Genomic DNA, 25895 nt, shown 5'->3' with positions numbered 1-25895 from the left:
CTCATCTTGTGCAAAACCACACACCCCTTTAGGGAGTTGTTCCATCTGTTAGGCAGCAATCTAACTCACTGATAAGAGGCAAGCTAGACACCAAACAAAGCTCTGCAATTTCGTCTTTCCTTGGAAAGCCTCTGGAAAGCCAAAGTACTCTTCCTCCCACCCATGCTTCTCTCACATAGGGTAAGACCAGGAGAAATGCACTTCTTTGCAGTCTTAGGAACCACTCACTCTCCTTCCAACTCCCAACCATTACAAAGCAGGCAAAGCAGGCTGTGGCTGATCCTCCTGGACAGTGGGTAGGTTGGTCTATGGGACACATCAGTTGCCAAGTCTCCTTAATGTACATTAAAGCAATTGATGTCCTTGGCACTTCTGCTTAAATCTGGTTTATGTCAAAACCAAAGCTGTCCAAAGTCCTGGACCCTGACCCTACCAATTTGAATTCCACCCAGCACTTTTCATCCTTCAGAGGCACTCCCGTTCTTTGGTTCATGCTTCAGGGTCTGGGAAGGATTTGTATTTCCTGCCACTTTCAGACTATGGTTAGGAAAGTCATGCCAGTAGCGTTCACTTCTCCCTCCCCAGGGAAATTGTGGTGCGACAGGCAAGTGGTGCTCTAAGAGGACACTTCTCAGCCTCCACTTTTCTCAAGACTTTGGATCCAGAGGCATGATAAAATTGCTTGCCTTCCTATTGACAGCCTTTCACCCAGAGGTAGTAACTCCCTCACTGCACAGAAATGGCACAGTAAGGATAGAAAAAAAAAAAAAAACCTGTACTTCCAAACAATTGCAAATGAAAAATCCCATCATCCTATGTACAAACATTGCAGGACCAGTGTGGGAGGTAATTTTTAAAAACAGCCCTTTCCATATATATCCATTGACACTTAAAGGAGGATATCCAAGGTAAAGGGCATTCTGTGCCACTTCAATGTCTGCACTCAGCTTTGAAACTACTTCAGGGAGGTACTGACAAAAAGCCAATGGTCCCTATAATAAATATTAAGTGAACAAAAAAGGTTTGTTTTTTATGGTGAGAGTCTCACAGAGCCAGGGTGTGGTGTTAAGGAAACAGTAGGACTTAAAAACACCAATTAAGCTTTGCCTTGCTCTGCCTTTTCTGGGGCAGGGTCAGCTGTTTCCCTTGCCTAGTTTCTTTCATTATTACTCGGCCTTGCTACAGAGAAAAGACTAGATATAGGTAGTGCCAAGTTTCTATATTTGCTGAGAGGTTCGGTTCTAATACTCTAAAACTTAAAAGGACCCAAGAATAAGAGAGGAAAGCAGCAAGGTTCTCCAGAATTCAGATTTTCAATGTCTACAGGAGCACTCAGTTTTCTTAGCTTAAATAATGATCATGTGTTACAGAATTTACGTTTTTAATTCTCACATGGAAGGTGGCTCACATGAGACTTGGCATCATCTGCTTTTGCAGTCAGCAGATTAATTTGTGGCTTTTCCACTGCAGCTTTGGGAGTTTCAGAACTGGCAGAAAAACACAGAAACAAAGGGCTTACCAATTTGGGAAAGCAATACTCACATCCCCTAGGAAACAGAAATCAGAAATATCCAGAAACAGCATAATTTCCTAAATCTCAGCACAAAGCAGAATGATTAACAAAGGAGGATTATGTTTTTAAATTAAATATTATGTGTTTATTTTGTGTTTTCTATTTGTTGTTACTTTACTTTTGAATTTCGCAGCATTTCAGAATAAAATAACCCAAATCTATTTTATATATTTAGTCACTATCCTTTTGTCCCACTCTTCTACAGTGAGAGTGTAGATTTTTTTACTTGAGTTAGGGTATGATTTACCACAAAGTGAAAAAACAGCCATGTTCTTAATTGGGGCAGTTTAGCAGAAGTCTCTGATTTGGGTGGGCAGACTTAAGATGTCAGAACATGGTAGGGTGGTGAACTGCAGCTCCATGATGGTGTAATGGTTTCACTGAGATAGAAATCTTTAAGTTCAGCTTGGTCCCTCATCATGATTTTAAGATCAATATTGCTAAACTCTGTCTGGTGTGTGGGCATACACTGATCATCTTGGAGACTTTGGGAAATACAGCGTCCTGGGGTGGGTTTGGATTCTTTGTGCTGAAAACTTTGGAAGTTTAAAGTTTCATTCTTTAAACAGACATAGCTCCTTCAGTCCACAGTTAGTTTTATAGATTGAAACACACTTTGACATGTTTCTTTAAAATGCCCCCACTGTGCCTATAAATCAAATGATCAATTTTCTGCTGTTTTTCATAAATGCACTTAGCAACATTTGTAGTGGAGTAGTTCATCTCAAAACTCTATTATGGGTGACATTTTTGTATTAGCATAATCTGGACATTTCCACTGTTTTGTCCTACTTGCCTGTGCTCAGCAATTATTTGTGTACAGCACAGTGTGACAAAGTATCTGTTTGCAAAGTCTCTACAGAAAGAGTGACAATCTGTTTTGGATGTTACTACTAATTTTGCGCTCTAATCTCAAGTTTAACTATTTAAAAATAGACACAAACATTTTGTTATCACCAGGCATTTGGAAACCATTGCAAATACAGGTAAATATCAAGACAAAATTCTTCTGTGTAGAGCATTTCTTTTACCTCTTCATGTTCAGAATGCTTTAAGATTTCTGAAGGGTACAAGAATATAGCCCATTCACTTCACTAGCAAATGGAAAACACAGGTGATGATCACTTGCACTGCATACTAACTTTTTGTGAGTCAGAATATGTTTCCATGTGAATTAATAGGTGAGAAAGAGAAATTCAGAATATTTCAGGATGTGCTTGTGTTTGAGAACCACATCCTCTTTGATAAACACCAGGGAAAAAACACACACACTCCTCTCAAAGTGTTTTTATTTTTCAACTCCATTGCAGAAGTATTTTATATACAATTTACAGTTCTGGTGTCTCTGTAGTATAAAATATGTTCCTTTTGCATTTTTTGCAATCATTACTACTACTGCTATTACATATATAATATCACAATATTTTATGTATTTTTAGAGTAATATATTAGTTTTACATAATGTAAACATATTCTGTATTTTGAAAGCCTGGCTCAACAATGATGATTTAATTCACTTTAGAAAATTTTGTGTATCATTTTTATTCAAATTTTACTGGCACAGAACACTTGACTGAAAAACACAGATTTGAAAAATACTGCCACATACTTAAGCAAGGAAATAAGTGAAATCACTGAAATTTTCTTTCTTCCAAGCACTAACCCCCTTTTCAAAGATAATCAGTTACTTTCAGTCTCAAATATTGGCAAAAATGTCTTTAGCCTCAGGATCTCAGAGACAGATTCATTTCTTTCCTGGTAGAAGTCAAGCCCAGCTAGCAACTCCACATCCCGAACACGTGCAGAATGAGCCTGAACTCTTTCTTCAACCCATTCAGAAAGTGTCTTATTTTCCTGTCAAAACAAGCAAGAACAATGTTCAAACACATAAAATGCCCTCTGTTTTTTGGTGGCAGTGTTGGACAATTGCCAGTGTTTGACCTGGTCTGACAGACTAAAGGCCTCCAGTTGGTAAAACTTCTTTCAGGCTTTCCAAGGCATCTCTACAGCCTTGCTTTTAGGGATCTCATTTAAACAGAATCAAGTGGATGTCTCTTCTACACGCCTCTCCACTTCCAAAGTGACAGACAAGAAGAATTATGCTGCCATGGCAATTTTAAGTACAAAATGCATGAGCCACGTTTCAAACACACATGTAAGGATATTTCAGTTACAGCACAAATTAGCTGCACTGCTCAGGCCAGTCAAGCAACAGGCACCTGACAACTCAAAAAGTCCTTACAGCAGCTCTTGATTGCTGGACAGCAAGAATAGTTGCTGGTTAGACGGGGAAAACAATGGAAATGCAACCACTAATCAATCCAAAATGTTATTTTCTGTTCTTTCACTACAAGGATTGTTTTGCAAACAGCTGGTAATTTGCTTTTTCATTAACAATATCTGCTTCTGAGGCAAATGATTCATTAAATTTATGTTACTGCCAAACATGATGAATATAAAATGAGAAGACTTGGGGTTTATTGCTAAACTTTAGAAATTACAGTCAATTTCTAAACTATAATGACTCATTCATTCTAATAATTAGTCAACCCTCAACTACTAAAAAGATCTCACTGGGAAGTTGTGGATTATCCACACTAAAAATGGGGAGACACGGAAGTTGTTTCCAAGTAGGGCAAGCTTGCACCTGTCTGGAGTTATGAGTTCAAAGTTATAATTAAATTAAAAACTGTCTGTGAAGATCAGTTCAAGTCTGTGCAGCTATACTTGTGCAATATATTTTAGTTATAGTTATAGTTAGTTATAGTTATATTTATTATAGAAATATTATATATAAACAGTGAGTTTAGGAACCTTCTGTAACCCAGAGTTTGTGGAATAGGCACTCAGCTGCCTCAACAATGCATATTACACTCAGATAATGTATTTTATTTGCTACAAGGCGTAAGATTCACACTGTTAGCGGTAAGCAGAGATTTCATTTAATTCAAGTATGAATTTTAACTGCACGACCATCCATCCAAATGCCTGCTGTCTAATTTCTCATAGAGGTGGAAAAAGGAACTGAAGGAATTTTCCATTACCTGAAGGGAACACTCAAAGTCTTCTGACACCTCTGAAGTGAGTTTATCCTGCAGTCTTCCATAAAGATATCTCATCTCCCTGTTGCCTGTGCTGCTGTTCTCAGCCCTTCTCAGGTGACAGCATTTCCCCATCCTCTTATCTTACCTCGCTTTCTTCTTCCTTGCTTCCTATCAGCTCATTAGTTTCCAGCTACATCTCCTGGAGCTCCTTGCTCTTCTGGTGATTGCTTTAACTCTCAGCTCACTCCCAGCTCATAGGGAATGAGTTAATTCCACAGGCTGATAAAGATTCTCTGGATGACTAGATTCCAATGGGAATCAGTTCCCAAAGTTCATGGGCACACAGGAACATAGAACTATACTTACAGCACAGCTTTCAGAGTTGTCAGGTCGATGAGGAAGGATAAAAGACAAAGCATCCAAGGATTCTAAACAGTTCAGTGGAGTATAGGATGTGTTCTTGCAGCTTGTCAGAATCACATAGTAATGGGTCGGGACAGGGATTTTTGTATTGTTTACATACCTACAAAACAAACATTAGTTAAGGCATTTTTTGAGATATCAAGCATTAACACCATTGCTACCATTAGAAATTTATAGAATTTATCTCAATACATATCTTTCAATACTATATGACTTAAATTCCTTTTGTAATTGAAAAAAAATCCTGATGGGATACACAGCCTCACCATTTATTTTATGAACAGCCAAACATACATGGATTACTCTGTGTGCTACAAGCAGTCCCACTGAAACAGGACTGCTTAATATGGTCTCTATTTTGCCAGAGCCAGAGATCTCTACATCTGGAAGAGTCAGAATAGAGCATCATATTTGCCCTTCATTATATGAAGAATTTCAACCACATGAATTGGAGGAGAGCTATGAGAAAATTAACTTCTGACTCCTTGCCATTGAGAAATGCCAGAACAGTGATTTGTGGCTGTGTGCTGTAGAAATCAGTTTAGGATGCTCAGTTGTAAATGTCTTTGCTGCTCTTTTCTGACTCTTCTGCAAACATGGTCACTCTTGTTTATAAAGAGCTGAATGTTTCCCAGGCTTTTTTGCTCACTATTGAACAAAACACTATCACTGAAATTATTATACTGCTTTGTATGACTGCCTACCCATGCTGACTAAAACATGCTTATTCCAAACTGGAGGCAGCATTATGTGGTCAGCTGGGTATTACAGCATTCTGCTTGGAAGGAAGTTGTAGTCTCTCCTCCCTTCCACCTCCTACTACGTGGCAGCCCGATCTTCCCATTCTCAAACCATTTTTAACAGATGTGGTCAAGTCAAGCCTGAGTAAAACATCTCCAGTGATAGATTCAGCTGTGCAGATTTCCCAGCACCTTTCTATCCATAAATGCTCTTAGTCTCACAAGGTATTTTCCCTAATCTAAGTTTTTCTAATTCTGTTTTTATTTCCTTGTACCCTTATTCACTGACATAAATAATTGGTCTTTATAATTTATGTGTAAACATGTCAGATGTTGCAGTAAGCTGTGTAAGCCATAGTTATGCAAAGGTGCCTCTCAGGAATGTTACATTTTGCATTTCCAGTTATGTGATTCAGTGAAGGCAAACACACAAATCTGACCTTTGATGAAATACATCAGTTTGAGACAATAGGAAGAAACAACAAACAGGTGAGTGAGCATAACATCAAAGTGAGAAAATCATGCGTAAGCATGTCTTCTGCCGGTTTAAAAGTCATATTCTCTCAGCATTTCTGATGGAGAGGCCCAAAATCTAAATTCTAGTCATCATCTTGGGAAACTAATTACTATAGACTAATTACTAGTCTGTACCTGTGAATGTGTATAGAGATACACATGTAACTGCACAGCTTTTTTACTCTTTACCTGAACTTCAACTTCCATGGGACTGTATCTGTTTGCAAGAGCACTTCCTCTTGTATGAGTAATAGTGGATGTAGGATTATAAAGAGAATACTGCATTCTCCGTGATACTTGTTTCTTAGTCTTTTTTAATAATAGGGGGTTTTTGTGTGGAAACACAGTTGAAGTCATATAGAGTTTGACTTCTGGCTTCTCCATGTACTTACTGCTTAATTTCATCAGGGCTATCAAAATGGCCATCATAATTGTAATCAAACACTGGTCCACTGATAACGTTTACCCCATTCCTTTCTCTGGCATACTTCTGAAGAAGCACATCATGGAAATAGTCCCATATGTCTGTCATAAAAAGAAAATAAAAGCAAAATTAATATCAATTTGAAGTCATTTCACCACTGAAGAAAAATAGCATATTTGTGTTTTCACTGAAGATTAATTTTAAAAAGTTCAGAACTAAACTGCCCATAAAGTCAACTCTTTGTTACACAAAATTTGGATTTAATCAGAAGGGACATACTCCCACTTGTCATTGAAAGAGGTGCTGAAAATGCTATTATAGTCCTGCAAGGCAAATTGCATTACTGAGTGTATATTGATTTGATCTAAAGCTGAAGCTGCCAACCTACAGCTGAGAGGTCACTAATTTCTGGCTGATGTGCCTGATCAGTGTTACAAATAGTAGGAACTGACACAGTGGTTTTGTGAGCGGAATACTCACCACCTGAGTGTTAGTTTAACTGTCTAGAACTCATCACTAGACAATTTGGCTTATTTCACAGACACCAATCAAGAAAATACAATTTGTAGGATATAAGAGTGAGATTATTCAAATACTTACAACTGGCACAGCAAAAAAAACTTTATGCATTTGGGGCATTGAGCGTATCTCCTATTGATTTAGCTGTTGCTTATGGTCTATAGAAACTTCTTGTTGTTTTCCTTGAAAAATTAGGTATTTCACAGTGTAATTTACTTGGAAGATTAAAGACACTTAGGTCTTCCAGATCTCTAGTTTTTAATATGAGTGAATGAATAATAGCGGTCTGAATGTATTAGAAAGGTAGTTACATAATTGGGTTTTTTCCAACTTTTTCTTTACACAATTCCTCTTTTTAAGCATTTTCTAAGAAAATTAGCCGAGGCCAAAGAGTAAAATAGGATCTTAAGCAGTTATAGAAAATTTCTTATCAATGATTACAAACAAATATGAGTCAAGCTAGATGGGAAGATGTTTTATTATTGCATAATAAAAACATCTATTATATAAATAGTGTTGTAAGATTAATACTGTTGAGGTCTTCTCTTCAGATCTTGGAAAAAAAAAAGTGCCATTTGCATTCATCTTGAGCATTTTCCCAAGGGAAATTTTTATGAGAGTTTCATAGCTAACGTTTCATGTTAGGACAGCCCAGAGGAGATGAAGAGCAAATTCAAAAGCAAACAGGTAAGCAGAGATAAGCAGAAATCAGATAAGACTACACAAAGGAAAAAAACTCCCATATAATTGTGCTATAAATTTTAAAACATCTACTCCCAAAAAGTTTTACGTATATTTTCACAACATCTGGATATACAGCAGGCCGTGCATTAATATTTTAAAATTTTGTGATAGCTCTATCAAATCTAGAACAATAATTTTAGAAAATTAACCATAATTAATCAAAATTTTGCAACCTACCTTTGAAAGCTTTATACATGGGAGCAATATTACTGGTGAGTAAGGCATCATACTGTTCAAGATCAGATGAACTGTAGTCTATATAAAAAGACCAAAATATAAGTGAATGGAATACTATACAAAGACCAGTTGATTCATATGTCACTATAAATTGTAGGTACATGTAGTTCAATTACACGTTACATTTGAGCATGAGTGTATGATCCTATTGCAAACACATCTCCAAAATTGTTCAAGAAATCTACTCAATAAATAATAATTACCAAATTTGAAAATAGGACACGAATATTTACACAGAGGAAGAGGGACAGCCTTTCCTTCCAACCCTTTACATCATTCCAACCGGTTTTCATCACATTCAAGTTGTGCCATGTTTTAAAAAAAACCTTAAATATTCTAAACCAAAAATATTTAGATACAAGTAGCAGCTGCCCTACTTTTGGTCAGTCTGCAAACACTGGAAACCTTTTTCTGCCCAACATGCTGATCCAAAGAAGTTTGTTTTGGTGTTTGGGTATATGTTTAAACATAAACCCACATCCAGCTGATTAAGGCTTTCTAAGGTCTCTATAAAAAGAACCATGCTCACTGGGAGGATAGAGGAAACTGTGGGTCAAGGTCAGCCCTTCTGGGTAGTCGGAACACTTTTGGCTCCAAGCAGCAGGGATTCTAACATCAGGCCGCAGACAGTCTGAAACAGTGGGAGGAAGAGGAGATGCGTTTTCCTGTGAAAAGGAAAAAAAAAATCTTACACCCACGGCTGTGGCTAAGCCAATGCTTTGTATGGTTTTAACTTCCTAGAATGGACTTCATTGAATCTTCTATTTTCATAGTGAATCAGGTCAATGCAAGTAATGGACACTAATGTTTTCTGGGTACTGTTTTTCTTCTACTTCTGTTTTTAGGTAATTCAGGGAAATCCGTATGCGCCGTGTAAAACTGTAGCAGCAAAATAAGGTTACACCTTAGGCAAAAACAGATTTCACATTTGACTCATTCCTCACTTTTACGTATTTCTGGAAACACAAACTCGATGTCACATCCTCCTGGAAAGCAGCTAGTATATAAAAATGACACTATCACCTCATCTTGGCATCTGAGGATGCAGTCTCCATAAGAATTTGTGCTGCTGAAGAGTTACAGATAAAGAAATCCTCAGTAAATTTAGAACATTTTACTGGCTTTAGTTACTTCACAAAAATATGCTAACATGCTAAGATCTGACCAAAAGTGATTCTGATGACTATATTTCTTTCTATAACCTTCACTTTTTTTTCTATAACCTTTTCTACACACTTTTTCATAATTTTACAATAACATTAAGCTATCTGAATATGCTTTTTTGTGTTTAACTCTTTTTTTCATCCTCATTTACATGCAACATTTTCATTTTGGTAAGACTGGAATATATTTTGCATTATACCTTTATAAACAGAAGTTAAATATCTAATTTAATTTTCAGTACATTGTTTGTTTTGATCAATTAAAACCAAGCAAAAAAAAAAAAAGAACTGATATGTTCTTTGTGCCTCTTTGTACTCCTTGATTTAATTTCTTTAGTTACTTTTATCAGAATTCAAGTAGATGCCATAATATGGTCAGGTTGCATATTAATGGAAAACATATATACCACATGGAATGAAATACAAATGACAAAAGTTTTCCTTTGACTCATGAGCGGATCATGTGTCAAAAAACCCCAACCACACAAACAAAAAACAAAAAAACATTCATCACCAATTTGCCTCCTTCTATTTCAGGTCAAAGAACCATAATGCCTCCTGAAAGAAAGCAGTTGAAACTAAAAATTGGCTGTGCCTGTCATATCATGAATTGTCCTTTTCAATGCAATTTATTACTTTTTGGTGAGCCAGTAATTAATGTCAAGAAGCAAGAGTTACTTGCATTACATAACAGAATTTAAGCATCTGCTGTGGTCTCCTATGTCAAATGCAGCCCCCTTCAGGTGTGTTTGTCTTTTTGCAAGAAAATGTGCCTTCCTCCCTGGAACACGAATATAAAGCCTCGAGAAAACAAATGTCCTTCAATCTTAAATTTTCCTTATTCCTGAGAATAATAAGTAATCAAAATGCTGGCATCTTTTATTTAAGATCAGCAAGTGTATGTTATTCAACCAGTTTCAAAACTCCCAAATCACGCAAAAGCCCAGCCTTCATTACCTAGTTTAATATTTAATCACTTCTTTATACCTACATAATAATGAGATATACCCCAACTTACAAATTGTGTAAAGCATTGCACAGGCTGCATCCAAACATAATTAACCCAGGGTGCAATAAAAATTCTGTAGAAAGGGCAACTTTCTGTCATTCCCAAGTATTGCAGCCAAACCTTACTATCACAGGCATTAGCTCTATTCCTCTGTCCTTCTAGAGGTGTTATAATTTGCAAAGCCTATTCCTCTCGATTAGCACATGTAATAAAAAATCATGTCAGCTTTCTGTACAAGGTAAGTCAGTGTGTGATCTTTTGACATATCACTGATAATACAACTTAGAAAAAGACATACAACTTAGAAAAAGGGTCAAATTATAAGGGGAGGTAAGCCCATGAGAGTCCATTAGTTTACTGACCCTGAAAACTCAAACAATTTATTCTGGATCCGCATACCTTTGAATACTCAGAGGTTCATTCAACTATAATTACATTTTTCAGAAATCATATCATGTAACAGAGAACACATATGCACTAGTGCAAACTGTCTTGTAGAGTTGCATAGAGGGCATTTAATAGGAAAAAGGTCATGGTACTCATCAGAAAGCTTAAAACTTCTGATTTGGGAAATCACAGCCTGCTATTCCACAGGAACTGACAGGAGAGATGGAGAATTGTCTTGACAGGATATCCCTTTAACAGGACAGGTTTAATAGAACCAGCTCACCAGCAGCTCCTGTATCTTTTGTGACCTTACAAACAGTCATTCCCACTTCTCAAAACTTTATTTTAAGATAGCTGAAAGTTAAATTATATCAAAGACATTTTTTCTGACACAAGTGCCTTAGTCACATGACATCCACCAGCCATTAAACATGGTTCCTGATGAATGGACCACATTTTTAACCCACTAGATCCCATATTTAAGAGTAGTAGAGATATTTGATAACCTACAGGCTTATTCACAGTGTATGCAGTCCACAGTGGCATCCGGATATCATAGCTGTATCCACTCACATACTGATGATGGAAAAGGAGGCAGTAGGCCTTTTCCTTCTGAAGAAGTTTGGGTCTCCCATATGGCAAATGAGATGAGTTTGCCTTCTTTACTAAAATTTAAATAATAATTATTCATTTATTCTTCTATAACATTTTGGATGGCACAAGGGGTGAAGAGAGCAGACAAAAATTGTTAACTAAAACTTCAGCAAATACAAATAGATTCAACAGTAAACCTAGTCACATGGTTCTTTAGGCTTATAAGTAGAATAAAAAATGTAGAAAATAGTATTTGTAGTATGTCTAATGTATAAAAGACTTGCAAACTCTTGTTTCTTTGAAGTTTTATACCAATGCCAATATTCTGAATTTATCTTGCCAGTGGAGCGAAATGTGCATCTTATTTGGCTAGGAGGCATTACAACGCTTCCCAAAATTTCCAGAAACCCCATAAAAAAAGTAGAAAGAAGTATCTATGGGAATTTTTGATCAGAGAAAGGTAAAGTTATGGATACAGGGTAAGGAACAAGAGTTATGTCTCATAGCCTTACAGTGCTCAGATTTTCTTCATTGAAATCTTTATGGTTCTCTCCAAAATTTTAATGGGGCTCAGATCCTATTCCTATATATACATGTTGCTATAACAGAGTCCCTTAGCATTTTTTTAAGAAATGAAAAGGAAAAATTAAAAAAAAAAAGATGCTTCTGACCTGATTTTCCTACTTCACTTTTAATTGTAATTAATGTTGCAAAAATTCCCACTGAAACCAGTGACATAAAATATAAAACCAGGTGTGGATTTTAAAATACTGCTGCTCTTTTCATTTTTTGCTACTCACTTTCTTCTGTGGTGAGATTTAACCTCTTGTTTAGGTCTACTGGTGACTCAACTGAACTCTGTAAAAAGTCAGAGAATTATTCAAAATTAATCCATTGTTTAGAAGAAAAATTAAGAAAGCAGAACACACTTGACAATGATTAAAAGATGCCAGAAACCCCTGTTTACTTGTGTGCAGTTGCATCCCAGGTCATCGGCAGAAGTCAGATTAGAAACTGGACAGGAGGAGGGAGATGAGGCTTCCTTTGGATGCGAAGGATTGTAAAAGGGTTTCTTTAAGAGGTGATTCAAGCTGCCATGTGTTCCGTTGTTTTCTGCTGGTGCTATACGCAGCAAATCTGTTGAAACATTTCAAATTTGCAAACATATTTTAAGAATAAAACAGTATTTTAAAAAGTTATTATCTTTCCAAATCTACTAATCTCCTAGTAATTTTTAAAGGTAGAAGAAATAGCTTATTCTATTATTTAAACTATTACAGTAACTACTCCCACCAACTTGCAGTTTTCTAGGTCTGCAGGTTCTTTGCTATCTTCCACAGCATCAAAATTTAGTAACTATAAATTTGAGTACTGTTGGTACAGTTTTATACATTGTCACAACATTCGCAAGATTAGACAGTTTAATGCAAAGTATTAATGTTACTGCAAGTGCATCACATTGTGAAACCTAGTAACCTATTGCATTTTTGTGTGATGCTTTAATCCATATTTTTTGAGATTCATGTTTCCTAATTGTGCACTGCTGGGACTGCAATGGTCAACCCTAAGTTATGAGCAAAAGCAGATACTCTCTACAGGATTCTTATCCACAATTCCACAGGCATCAGTTTGACAGCAAACCCATATGGCAGGTGTGGTTCCCTCTGATTCTTTAGTGGAATTCTTCTGCAATCAGAAAAAACCTTCAAAGCAGAGCAACTTCTGGAAGTCAATTTCTTAGCAGTGTAAAGAAAGCCTAAGAGCATGGCTTCAGAGTTTTGGTTTTGAATTAATTCACTCCATTTTTAGCTATGTTTCTTTTAGCTCTTAAAACACTGGTATTTGAAAATACTAGAACTTTAAAGTACTGGATTGTTTCTACTCACCACACAAAAGGTTGTAAACCTCAATGTTTTCAAAAGCATCCACTTCTGCTTTCTCTTTAAAGCTTGGGCCATATGCTAAGAATATAGCCTAGATTGTAATAGTAATAATAAAAAAAATAGTTACCTAAAGGAAAGCAAAGTCAAAACCAGTTCAGTTGCACTGTAAGAAGACTGGAACAAAATACAGTCTTTTCACAGTCACAGAAGTTAAAAGTACAGGATTATTCTGGTAAGGAAGGCAATTTTCTGCCATTGCACATAATTTGAAGCAAAATGCGAAGCAAAAATTCCCATTTTAAACTATATAATGAATCTCATTTTTGGTTTTGGGTTGTTATTTTTAATATCAGTTGCTGAAGTCTTTGGGTCACTTAAGTCTATGGCCATAGTTAAAGCAAGAAGCAGGGAACTGCAGAGGCCCATTCCAAACTCAGCAGAGACCTGCATCTGTACCACCAATGGCACAATGCAGTGCTGGGCAGCCTTTCTGGAGCCTGCAAGCGTTGTGGCCAAACACTGGTACTATGTACGGACTCACGGGAGTTTCTACTGCTTTGTGAGCCTCCTGAGCTGCCTGCCAGGAGACACGGGAGACATGACTAACAGGACAATGATCTGTTCTAAAATAATATTATGTGTCCATAACAGAAAAGGAATTTTCAATTTATTTTAGAAAGATGAAATGTTGCTCCTTTCTTTAAAAGAAAAAAATCAGTTGTGGCGCCTGTGCAAGGTTATCCATTATTAAGGTTTCCACGGTAACCAGAATTTACCTTTTCTTTCCATATAAACATTCAGCATAATTCTGATCACTGACATTTGGTTTTAACATAGTTGTAAAAATCTGGAAGGATCTGATTTTTAGGCACAGAATATGGGATTTAGAGCGGCACGCTTGACCTTAGCTAAAGGTTCACGTCACAGAAAGTACATCAAACACCAAAAGCTCAAGACCTCAAACTATTTTCACTGTAACCAGAAGTGAAAATGAGATGAAACTGTAACATAGGCTATACTAACACACAGTATAGGTAATTAGCTTTTTGTTCTGGTGATATGATTAACTCTTGTAAGATAAACAGAGACAATGAGATTTAGTTTATTTGAGCATACAGGCTTCCAGATGCTCAGATGAACTCCCAGAGCCTATGGAGATTTTTTGGTCATTGCCACAGTGGAAGAATAAAAGAACAAAAGAATTCAGTAGCTAAACATGGTAGACTTGATTTACTGCAGTCCACCTGTCTCCAAGCAGATAAGGTAAGCCCAGACTGTTTTTACTACAGGACCCCAAAGAAACAGGCCTTATACACATTGATGAAAGGCAATACAAATATTTGGACCTAGTATGTGTTTACAGTTTACTTGTCTTGTGACCAGAAAAGAAAAAGCACACTGCAAAAACTGTCATTGTTCTGTATTCTGGTGATTTACCTGGCACATTATGATTTTGTATATAAGAAAGTGCAAGAATAGAATAGAATAGAAATCATCTCACCTCCATACTTTTGAATTCGTTGTTATAGCCATGGTTACCTCCATCACAATATGTGTAACCTTTATCCCTAAGGAGAAACCATCAGAGAGTGTAAATAAAAATGACACAAATAGAAGGACTTAGTAACAGTCATTGTGGCTCACAGACTCCATCATTCCTTGAGAACTGATTCTGCCATCATATTGTAGCATTTATGGCTCATCATAGCATTCATTTCTATGAAGACCTCTTTCTCCTCTAACAGAAATTTCTATGGACTGTAATAAATTATCCTAGCTGGCTATGAGTGTACAGTGAAACAATATTTTCAAAGCAAATTGAAAAAATGGCTATTTTTGAACTGAGGCCTTTACCTAGATACAGGCTGCAGAACAAGTGTAATCTATTTTGGAAGGATTCCTAGTTATATTCTTTGGCATTTTAACAGAAAGCTTACAATGGGAGAAGTGCTGTTAGCCTCTGTGGAATAATACAAGTAAGACTGCAAGGGATTTTGCCTTACAAGACAATGCATTTTCATCATAGATTCTGAAGGGTGAAGACACGTGGATAATGTGGGGATGCGTTATAGAATTAGCAACACAACAGAATACTCTGACATGGTGACTAACACTTATTTTTATCTACCCATTGCTAAGACACATGGAAAAATTAGGAGATAGTCACCCCATACCAATTCAATGCACAGTTATCGAGTGCAAGTATCCTGTTTTCATAGGCCCAAGAACATTTGAACACAGTTTAAAATAGGGTGATTATAAGATTTTTTTTCAGTGCACATTTCTTTTTGTGTGTCCTGGACAGCAGTTTGGTTTCACTAAAACAACCATGTTTCCTTTTTATGTATAGTATGATTTCAACTGTAATAAACATGGAAATGTAACAAGTCTAAAGCAAAACACGAAATGAAGCATTTGTGAAGGAAATTTAAGGACTGAGAGTCGGATGAGAAAAACAGCATAACAATCACACAAATCGTGTTACCTCACAGCCAGCCACTGTCGATCCACCAAAAGATGAACTTTATCAATACGAATGTTGTTAGCATAGTGGAATCGTTTGGGCAAGTCAGGGGTCAGGTAGGGCTTGAAGTGCTGAGGGGATCTTCTGCACTGTGCAAAAGAAAAGAGTCCAGTCACGAGTTTCGCTCAGTTTCAAAAAAGCACCCATCACTCAAAATTATCACAAATATCTCAGTGATAGGAATGCAAGCACAAAGCCTGTTAGTCACAGATAGCTTCTCACATGACCTGCAGATGTCATTTTTGGCCCCAGAAGCAATGCAAGGAAAAGCGACACTTTTTTGGAACTCTTTGAAAATAGACTACATACAATTTGTATATCAAGCCCACAAATACTGTGGTAAAAGTACATCTAAGGCTTAAAGACACTCAGTAGAACTGTTTAGTCTATATTTCCGTACTAATGCCATTGGCATCTGGTTGGTAAGATTACACTTCACAAGAGAAAGTTCCCTGGCAGTTTATTTCTGCCACCTTCTGTCACTTTTCCATTCAATAAATAACAAAGCAAGCCGAACATACACAATTTGCAGTCTAGGGTTTTAGCTGCAAGCCTGAACATGTAAATGTCCATTGCTCAGCTGTTAGCTAAAGGTCTTAGGTTTTACACCCACATTTAGTGTGTTCATATAACTGCTGCATTAGCAGGCATGCCATGGAAGAGCTTAGAATTGTGAGCCTAATGATAACCACATGACATACTGCAAAGACTTAACTATATATGGCCATTAGAAGCCATTCCAGCTGGCTGCAAGCATCATGGCAAAGTTTCAGAAGTGTTAAGTGTTGCTCCAGATCAGGAACCCAGCACTGGGATAACCAAGAATACCTAAAATGCTAAAGGAAGAGCTGCTAGGAAGCTGGGTAGGCCACAGAGGTGGACCTGTTTTAACACATAGGCTGTGCAAACTATACCATGCTTGGAGTCTGGTCTGACATCTTCACTTCTAAATACTAAAACTCTATGCTCTGCATAGGATACAGACTTTAACATGTGACATGGATGTAACTGTGCCTCAATAGCCATCAAAGAAGAACAGAGGAATCCAGGAGCATGAAAAATAAGGATTCCGTGTGTTTGCTAGCCTGGAAGAAGAGGTCTAATTAAAAGGAAAAATAGAGGAAATCAGCATATGACTTATGTCTATTAATTAGCAATAAATATAAAACACACAACTACCTCATCTGCAAAAACCCCTCATTCTAGTAACTTGACGGGACAAAATACATCAACCATTTATGAAGAGGAAAGGAAAGAGGGCATGTCCTGGTACCAGACTATTCCCATAAGTCACAAGTTGTCACATCTCTGTAACTATTAGCAGTAGCAGTTTCAGCTGAAGTTGAGAACATGCAGATTGTGATATTCCCCTCATACCAATGCTCTTTGATACGACAGACCCTGCATCATACAGCGAGGCGAGGGATGTAGCTCTGAGAAAGCTCCTTCAGCTATTCCCAGCCCTTGATCCTACTCCCACAAGTTCAACAGGGAGACCTCTAGTGGAGATTTATCGGAAACATATCTATTGGGAGCCCAGGATTTTGACAAACTGAGAGCATTTTTATAAATGTACCACAACGCCTGTCTACTGCTTAGCACAGGACAAGCCGCAGAATAGAAAACCAACTGTCAGTGAAGAAAACAAGGGGAATTTATGACAGCACACTGAGAGCAAGCAGTTTAAATGTTTAACTCAGTGTAAATTGTAAAAGGAAAGAAATACAGAAAGACAGCCTACAATTTTTTTAGTTCGGCCAGCACATTCATCCCACATGTATATCCTGAACACTACAAAAAAGTGACAGAGACTGAATTATCTGTCTAAAAAGTATTAGGAAAGAGGAAAGCACCGTGCACTGTCACATCACCCTTTAGTAAAAGAAATAGGTTTGGTCTTCCTTGGGTTTGCGCCCTGTTCTGAACTTCTTTATTTGTATCCTTCACAACTCAACTGTCAAAGTGTGCCCACATGGGAGACAGGCAAGCTTGGACCTGCCCTCAGGTGCTAGATCCATTCAGCATGGCTCAGTTCCAAGCAGAACTACCAGTACAGGACCCTGTTGTGGTGCAGCATATGTAAAAGCACTGCAACTAGCTCAGTGATATGTCAAAAGATCCTAAGACAGTCATACTGCCTGATGCCAAAGGCCCATCTTGCCTAGTACTCTGCTTAAAATCAGATCTCCAGAATTCCTAGAATCAGATGCTTAGGGAAAGTGTGTAAGAAAAGCCAAGTATTGAATGAAGTTTCATTCTCATGCCTGATTAGTTTCTTCTAGGCTTCAGGGACTTCTTAAGTCAGATGTTCCTTGTGGATCAGCTCTAAAAGCCCTTACAGTGCTGTCCTGCATTAATGTGTCTAAAATCCCCCCTCCTACTTATATTTCCAGCCTCTACAACACTTTGTGGCAATATACTCTACAATGTCATCATCTCTTGCGTGGAAAAGTTACTTTAGCCTAGCCTGAGTGGAGCACTTGTTCCAGTGCTAACAGATGCCTATTGTCTAAAGCATCTCTGTGCTGTATTCTCTTCTATCACAAAGATATACCCAAGTTTCTGCCCCTGAACTCAGCCTCTTCTCTTTCAAAGTGAAGTACAGAACAATTTTACCTGAACAGAGATCCCCTATGGCAAACCTTTGTGCATCATCTTTGAACAACTTCCAGAACTGCCTCCCAAGTCAGAGTGGAGTCAGTACACTATTTAAACTGGCACCATAGTCTCGGTTTTTTACAAACTGTTTTTTTTTCCTCAGATTCCTATTAAGAGTAGCTATGAGTAGAAGTTATGAGAATATTTACTCACTGTGAGGTTTTTAACGATTCCTTCTGAGTCAACTGTCAAAAAGAAAAGATGAATTAATGTACATTCAAATGGCTGAAGGATAAAGCCTCATGAGAAAAACTCAAATATGCTTTTTTGTCTATAAAGTTGGTTTTCTTTATTAGCTTGTGAAGACAGCAGCAAATATCTCCTTCCACAGGTAGGAATGTTATGTTTCCAATGGTAAGTACCTGCAAGTGTGCCTGTGGAAGTAACTAGAGCACTAGAACTTTGGGTTCATCAGGACAGACTGTAGAAAACTGCCATGCTGATGACTGCCTACACCTAAAGCTGACAGATCATCAGACCCGAGGTTTTTTCTCTTATCTAAAGAGAAGTTTGAAGTATAACCTTTTTTACATTGAACAGGACCTGGAGAACTTGTCTTGTACTTTGCTTCCAGCAACAGTCACACAGGAAATTTCAGTCTATCTTGGTATTTTCACCTTGCACATTTTGAACGACTAGTTTAACCATTTGAGATTAACTTTCTAAAAAAGTAAATCTGAGCACTTCATGGAAGAAAAATTCCTACAGAAAATCTAAGACTATTAGGGGAAATGAGTAAACAATTTTATTGAGATTGAGACACAGAAAAACCATCAGTATTCTTTCCTCAACCGCTTTTGTATGACTTAAACCAATGAAAGTCTGCTTTTTGTCATATAAATATTATGCCTTCCAATATAAGTACAATTATAAAATATGAATAAAAAGCACAGTGGGATCCTGGCTCTTATTTGCAATCTGCAATAACTATCCCTTTTACAATACTTTACAAATTCTTTGAAGTCAATACATAGAGCATTTCCATGATTTTAACTCCGTTGTTTTCCCTGATACAGAAAGTTCTGGGATTTTTTTTTTCCAGTCTGAGAGCATGGTATCTATTTCAAGTCAGAGTTAGCTCAAATGGTATCAATTTTCTGTTCTTTTGAGACACTAGCTAAATGTCTTAAACAAGGCTTAGATTCCACTGTGCTAAGGTTCAGGCTCTGTAACTTTGTACACACAGAAATACTCATTACTTCAAAAAGACTGACTCTGCCAATGTTGCACAAGAAATCTGTGAAGAGCAATGCACTTATGAAAGACCCAAATTCCAGTTAAAAAAAAAAAAACTACCTTTACTTCATCTTTCCATGTCAAGAAAATACAAATTAGAGACTGCAACAATCTTTTCTAACTTTCTAATTCATCTGAAGTGGTCATTCTTTAAAAAAAATATCCCAAACAACTTCCATGGATGTTAAAGCCAAGTTAAGGGAAACAGAAAGCTGCTCACACTGCTGATTACTACTGATTATCCATTTCCTTATTTGTTTGTTTGTTTGTTTGTTTCTTGCTACATTGATTGCTCAATCCCAGGATTGGTCCAGACTTACAGGTAGAATAGTCTTCTGGAACATTCTTGGCTCGAATGCGAGCTGCAGGCCCAGCATACAGGTAGAAATTCACCTCTTTGAAGTAATTAGTCATATATTCTAACTTCGTGCAGTAGGTCTTCTCCATCCCTAAAGGGCAACATAGAAACAGGACTTTTTCATATGACAAGGAAGATAAAGTGATTTATGAAATGGATTAACACTACTAAGCCCACGTATTTCACCCAGGAAGAAAACAGTGACTCAGTAAAGTTAACTTGAAAAAAGAAGCATATACATTACCATGATCAGCTAAAACAATGAGGTTTACACACTTGTCCAGGTTTCTTTGTTTAAGTCCATCCATGAGCATCCCCACTGCTTTATCTGCTGCCTGTAAGGCTTTGATTACCTGTGAGATAAACCAGTTACACCTAAGATCCTTAAAGGTTGAGCTTTCTGCCTTCATGCAAGTAAAAATTTAACACTTTTGGGTTACAAATTAGCAAACATTGAAGTAGAATGTAAAAGACAGTTCTGAGGATTTGCCAGACCATGTGCTTCTAAATATCACATAGTAACATAATTAAAGTTCAGTCTAAATATAAATATTCATATTTTTTCTATTAGTATGATCTGAAATTATTTTCTGCCAGTCTGTTTGGTTAATGGTTCTTTTGATTCACACACAGTATGGGAATCATATCATTAGGCTCAACCACAAGCAAAAGTTCTTAACAAAAAGTCACAAAACAGTCATGGCAATTTTTCATCTACTATCCTTTTCAGGTCTATAAATTGGTTAAGTTCATACTACAACACCATTTTTAGAGCAATCAAGTATAAGAAAAATATAGAAAGTACTTACACCAGCACTAACTGGTCCAAATGAATGTCCAGAAGAATCTGGTTCTTCAATATATAAAGTGTAGATATCAGGCCTTGAGTTAGAAATAAGAACAGAACGTTATGAGAATTTAGAGGCAGCACCTAAAGCAAACATTTTGATTTGAAAAAAAAGCAATATTAAATGACATTTTAAAAGAAATTCTGAATAACCTCTTTAAACCTTGATAACAGTCCATATAGCAAATATAATCATCCAACTTCCTCTGAGTTTTGTAATTAATCAACATGGGCTCTTTGAAGTTACAATTTCAGAAACAATATCCAGTGTCTTTAACAGGTAACCAGAAATCACTCTGGGAAAATCCAAGATCTCAGACACCAGAGCAAACAATCCTTTTTGAGATGTAAATGGAACTACCATCTGAAAGAGCTCTTCCTGACTAAGCAGTGAGACTCTAGAGAGTATCTCCTAACTGCAAATACATTTAGGATTTTATTAGCAAACTGCCATATAAAATATTTCATTTCTTTACACGTCACAAAGTTAACACCACGATCAGCACTGACATTTACATCTCATCCTGAATTACTTAGTGCAATTACTTTCATGTATTTAACCTTTCTTGTGCATTAGCCTTCATATAAAATCTTTCATCCACACACTTAGACTAGAAACTGAATCAATGTTTCCTTCAGGACATGCACCAAGAAAAAAAATAGAACAATCAAATAAAACTCATACAACAGTACATCCTGTTCAGATATATGTTCACTTTTTAATCTTTCGTACCAGCAGTCTTATCATAGCTATGATAAGATACAGAACAGGCTTAAGTTCAGCTAATAATCATTTAAAATGGTGAGGAAGATTCCATGTTTCACAAACACCAACATAAATTTCAATTGCTAAGCATTAAAACCGTTCCAAGCTATAGTGTCACAAAGCAGGTAGATATTACAAGGTGTTACCTCTCAGGTTGGGCATTATCAAACCACTTCAGTATTCCTGAAATTCTCTCTTCATATGGAATTGAACTGAAAAGAAAAAAAAATAAAAAAGATACAATGTTAACAAGACTTTCTGACTAGCACTTCTATTTCCTAGACACAGAGTCCATACTCTAGTCATATATCAAAGTCACAGATCTGCAACAAAGAATGACACATTTTAACAAGATATAGCAATTAATTTTATTACTCTCATTTTTAATTGAATGTAATTTACTTTAAGTGGTAAATTAGACAGACCCTGATTTCACAAACACAAGCCTGTGTTGGGGGGACTACTCATATATTTAAAAATACCTGCAAAAAATGGTATTTTAAGTTGAGGAAATAAACCTGAAATACAAGGTAGAACAATTTTTATTCTTTCCAGCATGTATAAGCCTTGGACTTTCATATATTAAAAGTAAGTAATAATGCCATCAAAGTCTTTGTGAGATCATGCTTTGTTTCCTATGAGAGAATTCACCCATTAAATATCTCTGCTTTCCCTCAAAGTAATACACAAGCTGTATGTTAGTTACTCACTGTACTTAGATGTTTTCTGAGTACCAAGCCTACACATCACTGTAAATTCTGTTATCTATAGAGACTTATGGTTCTATGCTTGCTTCAGATTATCTTTCTAAAGAATCATGGGAAGTATACTGTAATCATCACAATCATCAAAATCTAGAAATAATTTACTAATGCCAATGGCTTCCATAGCAAAACAAACAAACTGCAAGAAACACAAACAACAACAACAACAAAAAGCCAACAAAAATAATGCCACAAAAACGATGAAGGCAATTGGTACTTCACTTGTGCAACCTTTGAATGAACTAGAAAAAAACCATACAAGAACTATGATTCAACAGGTGTGTGCACATTATCAAACATGCAAGCAAGACCAGAGAAAATTTAGAGCCCCTCTTCTTTCAGTTGCTTCTCTATCTAGCAGTCTCTCTCCAATAATTTGTCTCCCATAGCCTCTTGCCATGGCTTCCTAGTTTGTGTTTGTTGTCTTAGGGTATAGGTCATCTGTAAGCTTATTATCAAGTGCAAATATTTTTAGAGTGCTATATAATATATGCTGATTTTATGCATGGAAATATGGCAATCATTGGTGCAGCTTAGCAGTGGCTACTAATCATTTCCAGGATGCTCTCCTAGTGTTTTGCATTTGGCTAAGACTTCTAAACTGTTTAGGAGAGCAGAATATACAGTACCCTTTGACTTTCTCATTGTGAAACCCCTGAATGGTTTTGAAATTTTCAAGTATTTTTGGTAATTCCATGGCATAAGCAGGATAATGTGGCATGGCACTCATCTGTCAGACTTGTTTAAAAATCTTGTATTTTATTTCTTTCAACTGTCAAATAGCAGTTTGGATTTTTGGAGTAATCTGCAGGAATTTAGTACAAGCTGTATCAGATCTTACCCGTTGTATATGGTGTACAGGGTGGGGTATTTTCCCCCAATTGGAACATCAGAGCCTGGCCAAAAGAAGGTGCCTGCTTTCAAATTTTGGGACATTGCTGTCAGCCAGACCTTTGGGTAAAGATACAAACAAATTATTTTTTGTCACCCCTGGAGGACTTCAGATGAAAAAAGTGGAAATATGTGCTGCAAGAATGCATTTTTCCTTCTCCTTTCACAGTTACCTAATGACCATATCTGATATGAAGTTTTGTTTCCTGCATGCACATTCTGAAGAGAAACTAGTAGCATGGAAACCATGATGTTGTTACTTCCTGGATAGCCTCAGCAGAGAAAAAACCACATAGGTATTTCCATCAATGCCAATGGGCAGTGATCCCTTTTCCTGTGGCAAGGATCATGAAGATGGAAGAAGCTGCCTTAGGGGTGTTCAGACTTGGCATTAGGAAACATTTTATTACAAATACAGCACAGGAACAGGCTTCCTAAAGAGGTTGTTGCTGCCCTGTGCCTGTCAGTGTTTATGAGGCATTTGGACAACACCCTTAAAAATGTGATCTAATATTTGGGCAGCCCAGAGTTGGTCAGGCAGCTGGACTAGATGATAACTGTAAGTCCATTCCAACTAAAATATTCTGTTATATTAGTTTCATTTTGTTTTGTATCTCTTTCTATTTCAGATATAGATTCTAATTGTATGACTTTATTATAAGAGGGCATATTTATATTAATCCTGGATATTTATATTAAGCTCTGGTTTTGTTACAAACCTGACAGGATCCTTCAGGAAAAAAATCATCAAAAATCTGGGTATTTGAGTATATTATAAACATTACTACACAGACACAGACACACATATATAAATACATGTTAAGCAAGGATACTACATATTGCATATATTTAGCAGTTTTTTCAGCATTATTATTAGAGCTTGATATTACTAGGAAATTAATAATATTAATCATAACCATAGGTACAATTCAGGGTTGTTATGAATTGTGTCATATGTTATATATAATTGGAATTTTTTTCAGAAATTAAGCTCTTTGCTACTCCCTTCCTTGCTGTTAAATGCCTGGACATTTGCAAATAGATATGAGTAAATAGATGTAATTTGGAAACCAATTTCATTTTTCAGCAAGTCTTCAAAAGACAAGCAAAAAGAAATACCCCAAAATCAAATCATACTGAAAATTTACTGTGGCTGACAGTGGCAAGAAGCCTATTCCAGTACTAGATGAAATATTTCAGGGTTTTTTTTTACTAACTGCCACATTGAGTAAACATTTTAAGTCTCAGAATTAACATTTTAAGAATCCTTTTACTTTTCATAACAAGCAAACTTTTTTGTAGGCAGCCTATAATATGAAGCCTACTGGTTATCTAGTACTTTCTGCAAATATATTGCACCGTTTTTAATTTTATTCCCTTTTTGTTTTGTTTTATGATATGACACAAACCACTCTGGACATAAATGCTGTATGACAAACAAACCTACTGGTTGCCCTTGCCACCACGCAGGTTTGAATTTCTCCTCCCCTGAAAGTGAGAAATGTGCATTCAAGCCTACATCATACATGTTGTTATCAATGATACCATGAGATTCTGGATACAATCCCTGTAAAAAGAGAACACACAAAATAAAATGCTTAGCCCTGAAATCAAATGGACCCTAAACTATGTTTCAATGCAAACTGCTACAGTGTCGCAATTTTTAAAGAATTTTTTTATCTTGGGAGCAGAATGCTTTCTTAATTCACACAGATCATCTTCCTGCCGAGGAATTCAGCGTGCCCATCAAATCCCCTTTCCCACATTTCCTTCCCAGCCCAATTAAAACCTGATGTGCTATAGATTAAGAACCCTGTATGTCATGTGGCTGCATGTCAGCTACCAAACCCACCCTTATAAATGCTATCATCAAAAGGCTGTGTCCTCACCCATGCTCACCCATATCCAATTAAACTGACAAGGATCAGGAATACTCAGCTCACAGGCCAGGGCAAGATGTGTAGCCACACAGATCATGCCTGTATGTACCATCTCAGCATCTCTATCTCTCTCTGATACCTATAGCATGAGTTCCCATGTCCCACAGAAAGACAGGCACCACAAAATCCTTTCTGTGTTATCCAGATAATGAAAAGGAAAAGCAAAAATTCTCACTTACTGTGACAATAGTATAGTGGTTTGGAAAGGTTTTTGTGGGGTAAACAGCTCTCATGTATTTTGAATGTGTGCCACACGTTTCTGCAACAGATCAGGGTATTAATATACATTTTCTCTTATTTTTTTTTAATTGAAAAGTAACAGTCTTAAAAACAAACAAAAAAATCACCACTATCAGTTGCTGCAGCTTTAGACAGAAGAATGTCACTCCAAAACAAGACTCATACAATCCTGGTGTGTCCTTGTGAGCTAAGCCTACTGTACCATTGCAGTTAGTGAGCCTGGATGCCCAATTCAGCTGTCTACGGTCCTTTGAGAAATCTTTAATGATCCTGTCTGGCCTTCAGATGCTCCTCCTGCATCCTTTGGTCTGCCAATCCAAATAAATTTCTCAGATACTTCTGAGATCCAAAATGCTCTGCATACTTATGCAATGAGACTGAAAAGATACCCTGCAGAGCTGATTGGTGACAAGCA

General features: G+C 36.8%; 1 protein-coding gene across 1 annotated transcript in view; it reads right to left on the bottom strand.

Annotated features, from left to right (window-relative positions):
* Nucleotides 1-3085: 3085 nt before the first annotated feature.
* Nucleotides 3086-25895, bottom strand: part of ENPP3 (ectonucleotide pyrophosphatase/phosphodiesterase 3) — a gene marked incomplete at its 5' end in the record, with an annotated part of 33997 nt that continues 11187 nt past the window's right edge. The window contains 19 exons of the mRNA XM_084202628.1: nt 3086-3427; nt 4984-5140; nt 6689-6821; nt 8161-8238; nt 8750-8885; nt 11290-11444; nt 12174-12231; nt 12341-12510; nt 13260-13347; nt 14758-14824; nt 15742-15869; nt 18592-18623; nt 19995-20123; nt 20277-20385; nt 20842-20914; nt 21792-21857; nt 23251-23360; nt 24748-24867; nt 25420-25499. Of these exons, the coding sequence (XP_084058754.1) occupies nt 3254-3427; nt 4984-5140; nt 6689-6821; nt 8161-8238; nt 8750-8885; nt 11290-11444; nt 12174-12231; nt 12341-12510; nt 13260-13347; nt 14758-14824; nt 15742-15869; nt 18592-18623; nt 19995-20123; nt 20277-20385; nt 20842-20914; nt 21792-21857; nt 23251-23360; nt 24748-24867; nt 25420-25499 (2063 nt within the window). The 3' untranslated portion in view covers nt 3086-3253. The remainder of the gene's footprint in view (nt 3428-4983; nt 5141-6688; nt 6822-8160; nt 8239-8749; nt 8886-11289; nt 11445-12173; nt 12232-12340; nt 12511-13259; nt 13348-14757; nt 14825-15741; nt 15870-18591; nt 18624-19994; nt 20124-20276; nt 20386-20841; nt 20915-21791; nt 21858-23250; nt 23361-24747; nt 24868-25419; nt 25500-25895) is intronic.

The sequence above is a fragment of the Fringilla coelebs genome (assembly GCF_963513975.1).
Source record: "Fringilla coelebs genome assembly, chromosome: 3".
Classification (NCBI taxonomy): Eukaryota; Metazoa; Chordata; class Aves; order Passeriformes; family Fringillidae; genus Fringilla; species Fringilla coelebs.
Note: the sequence above shows the minus strand (reverse complement) of the source record. Positions and strands in the feature narration are given on the sequence as shown.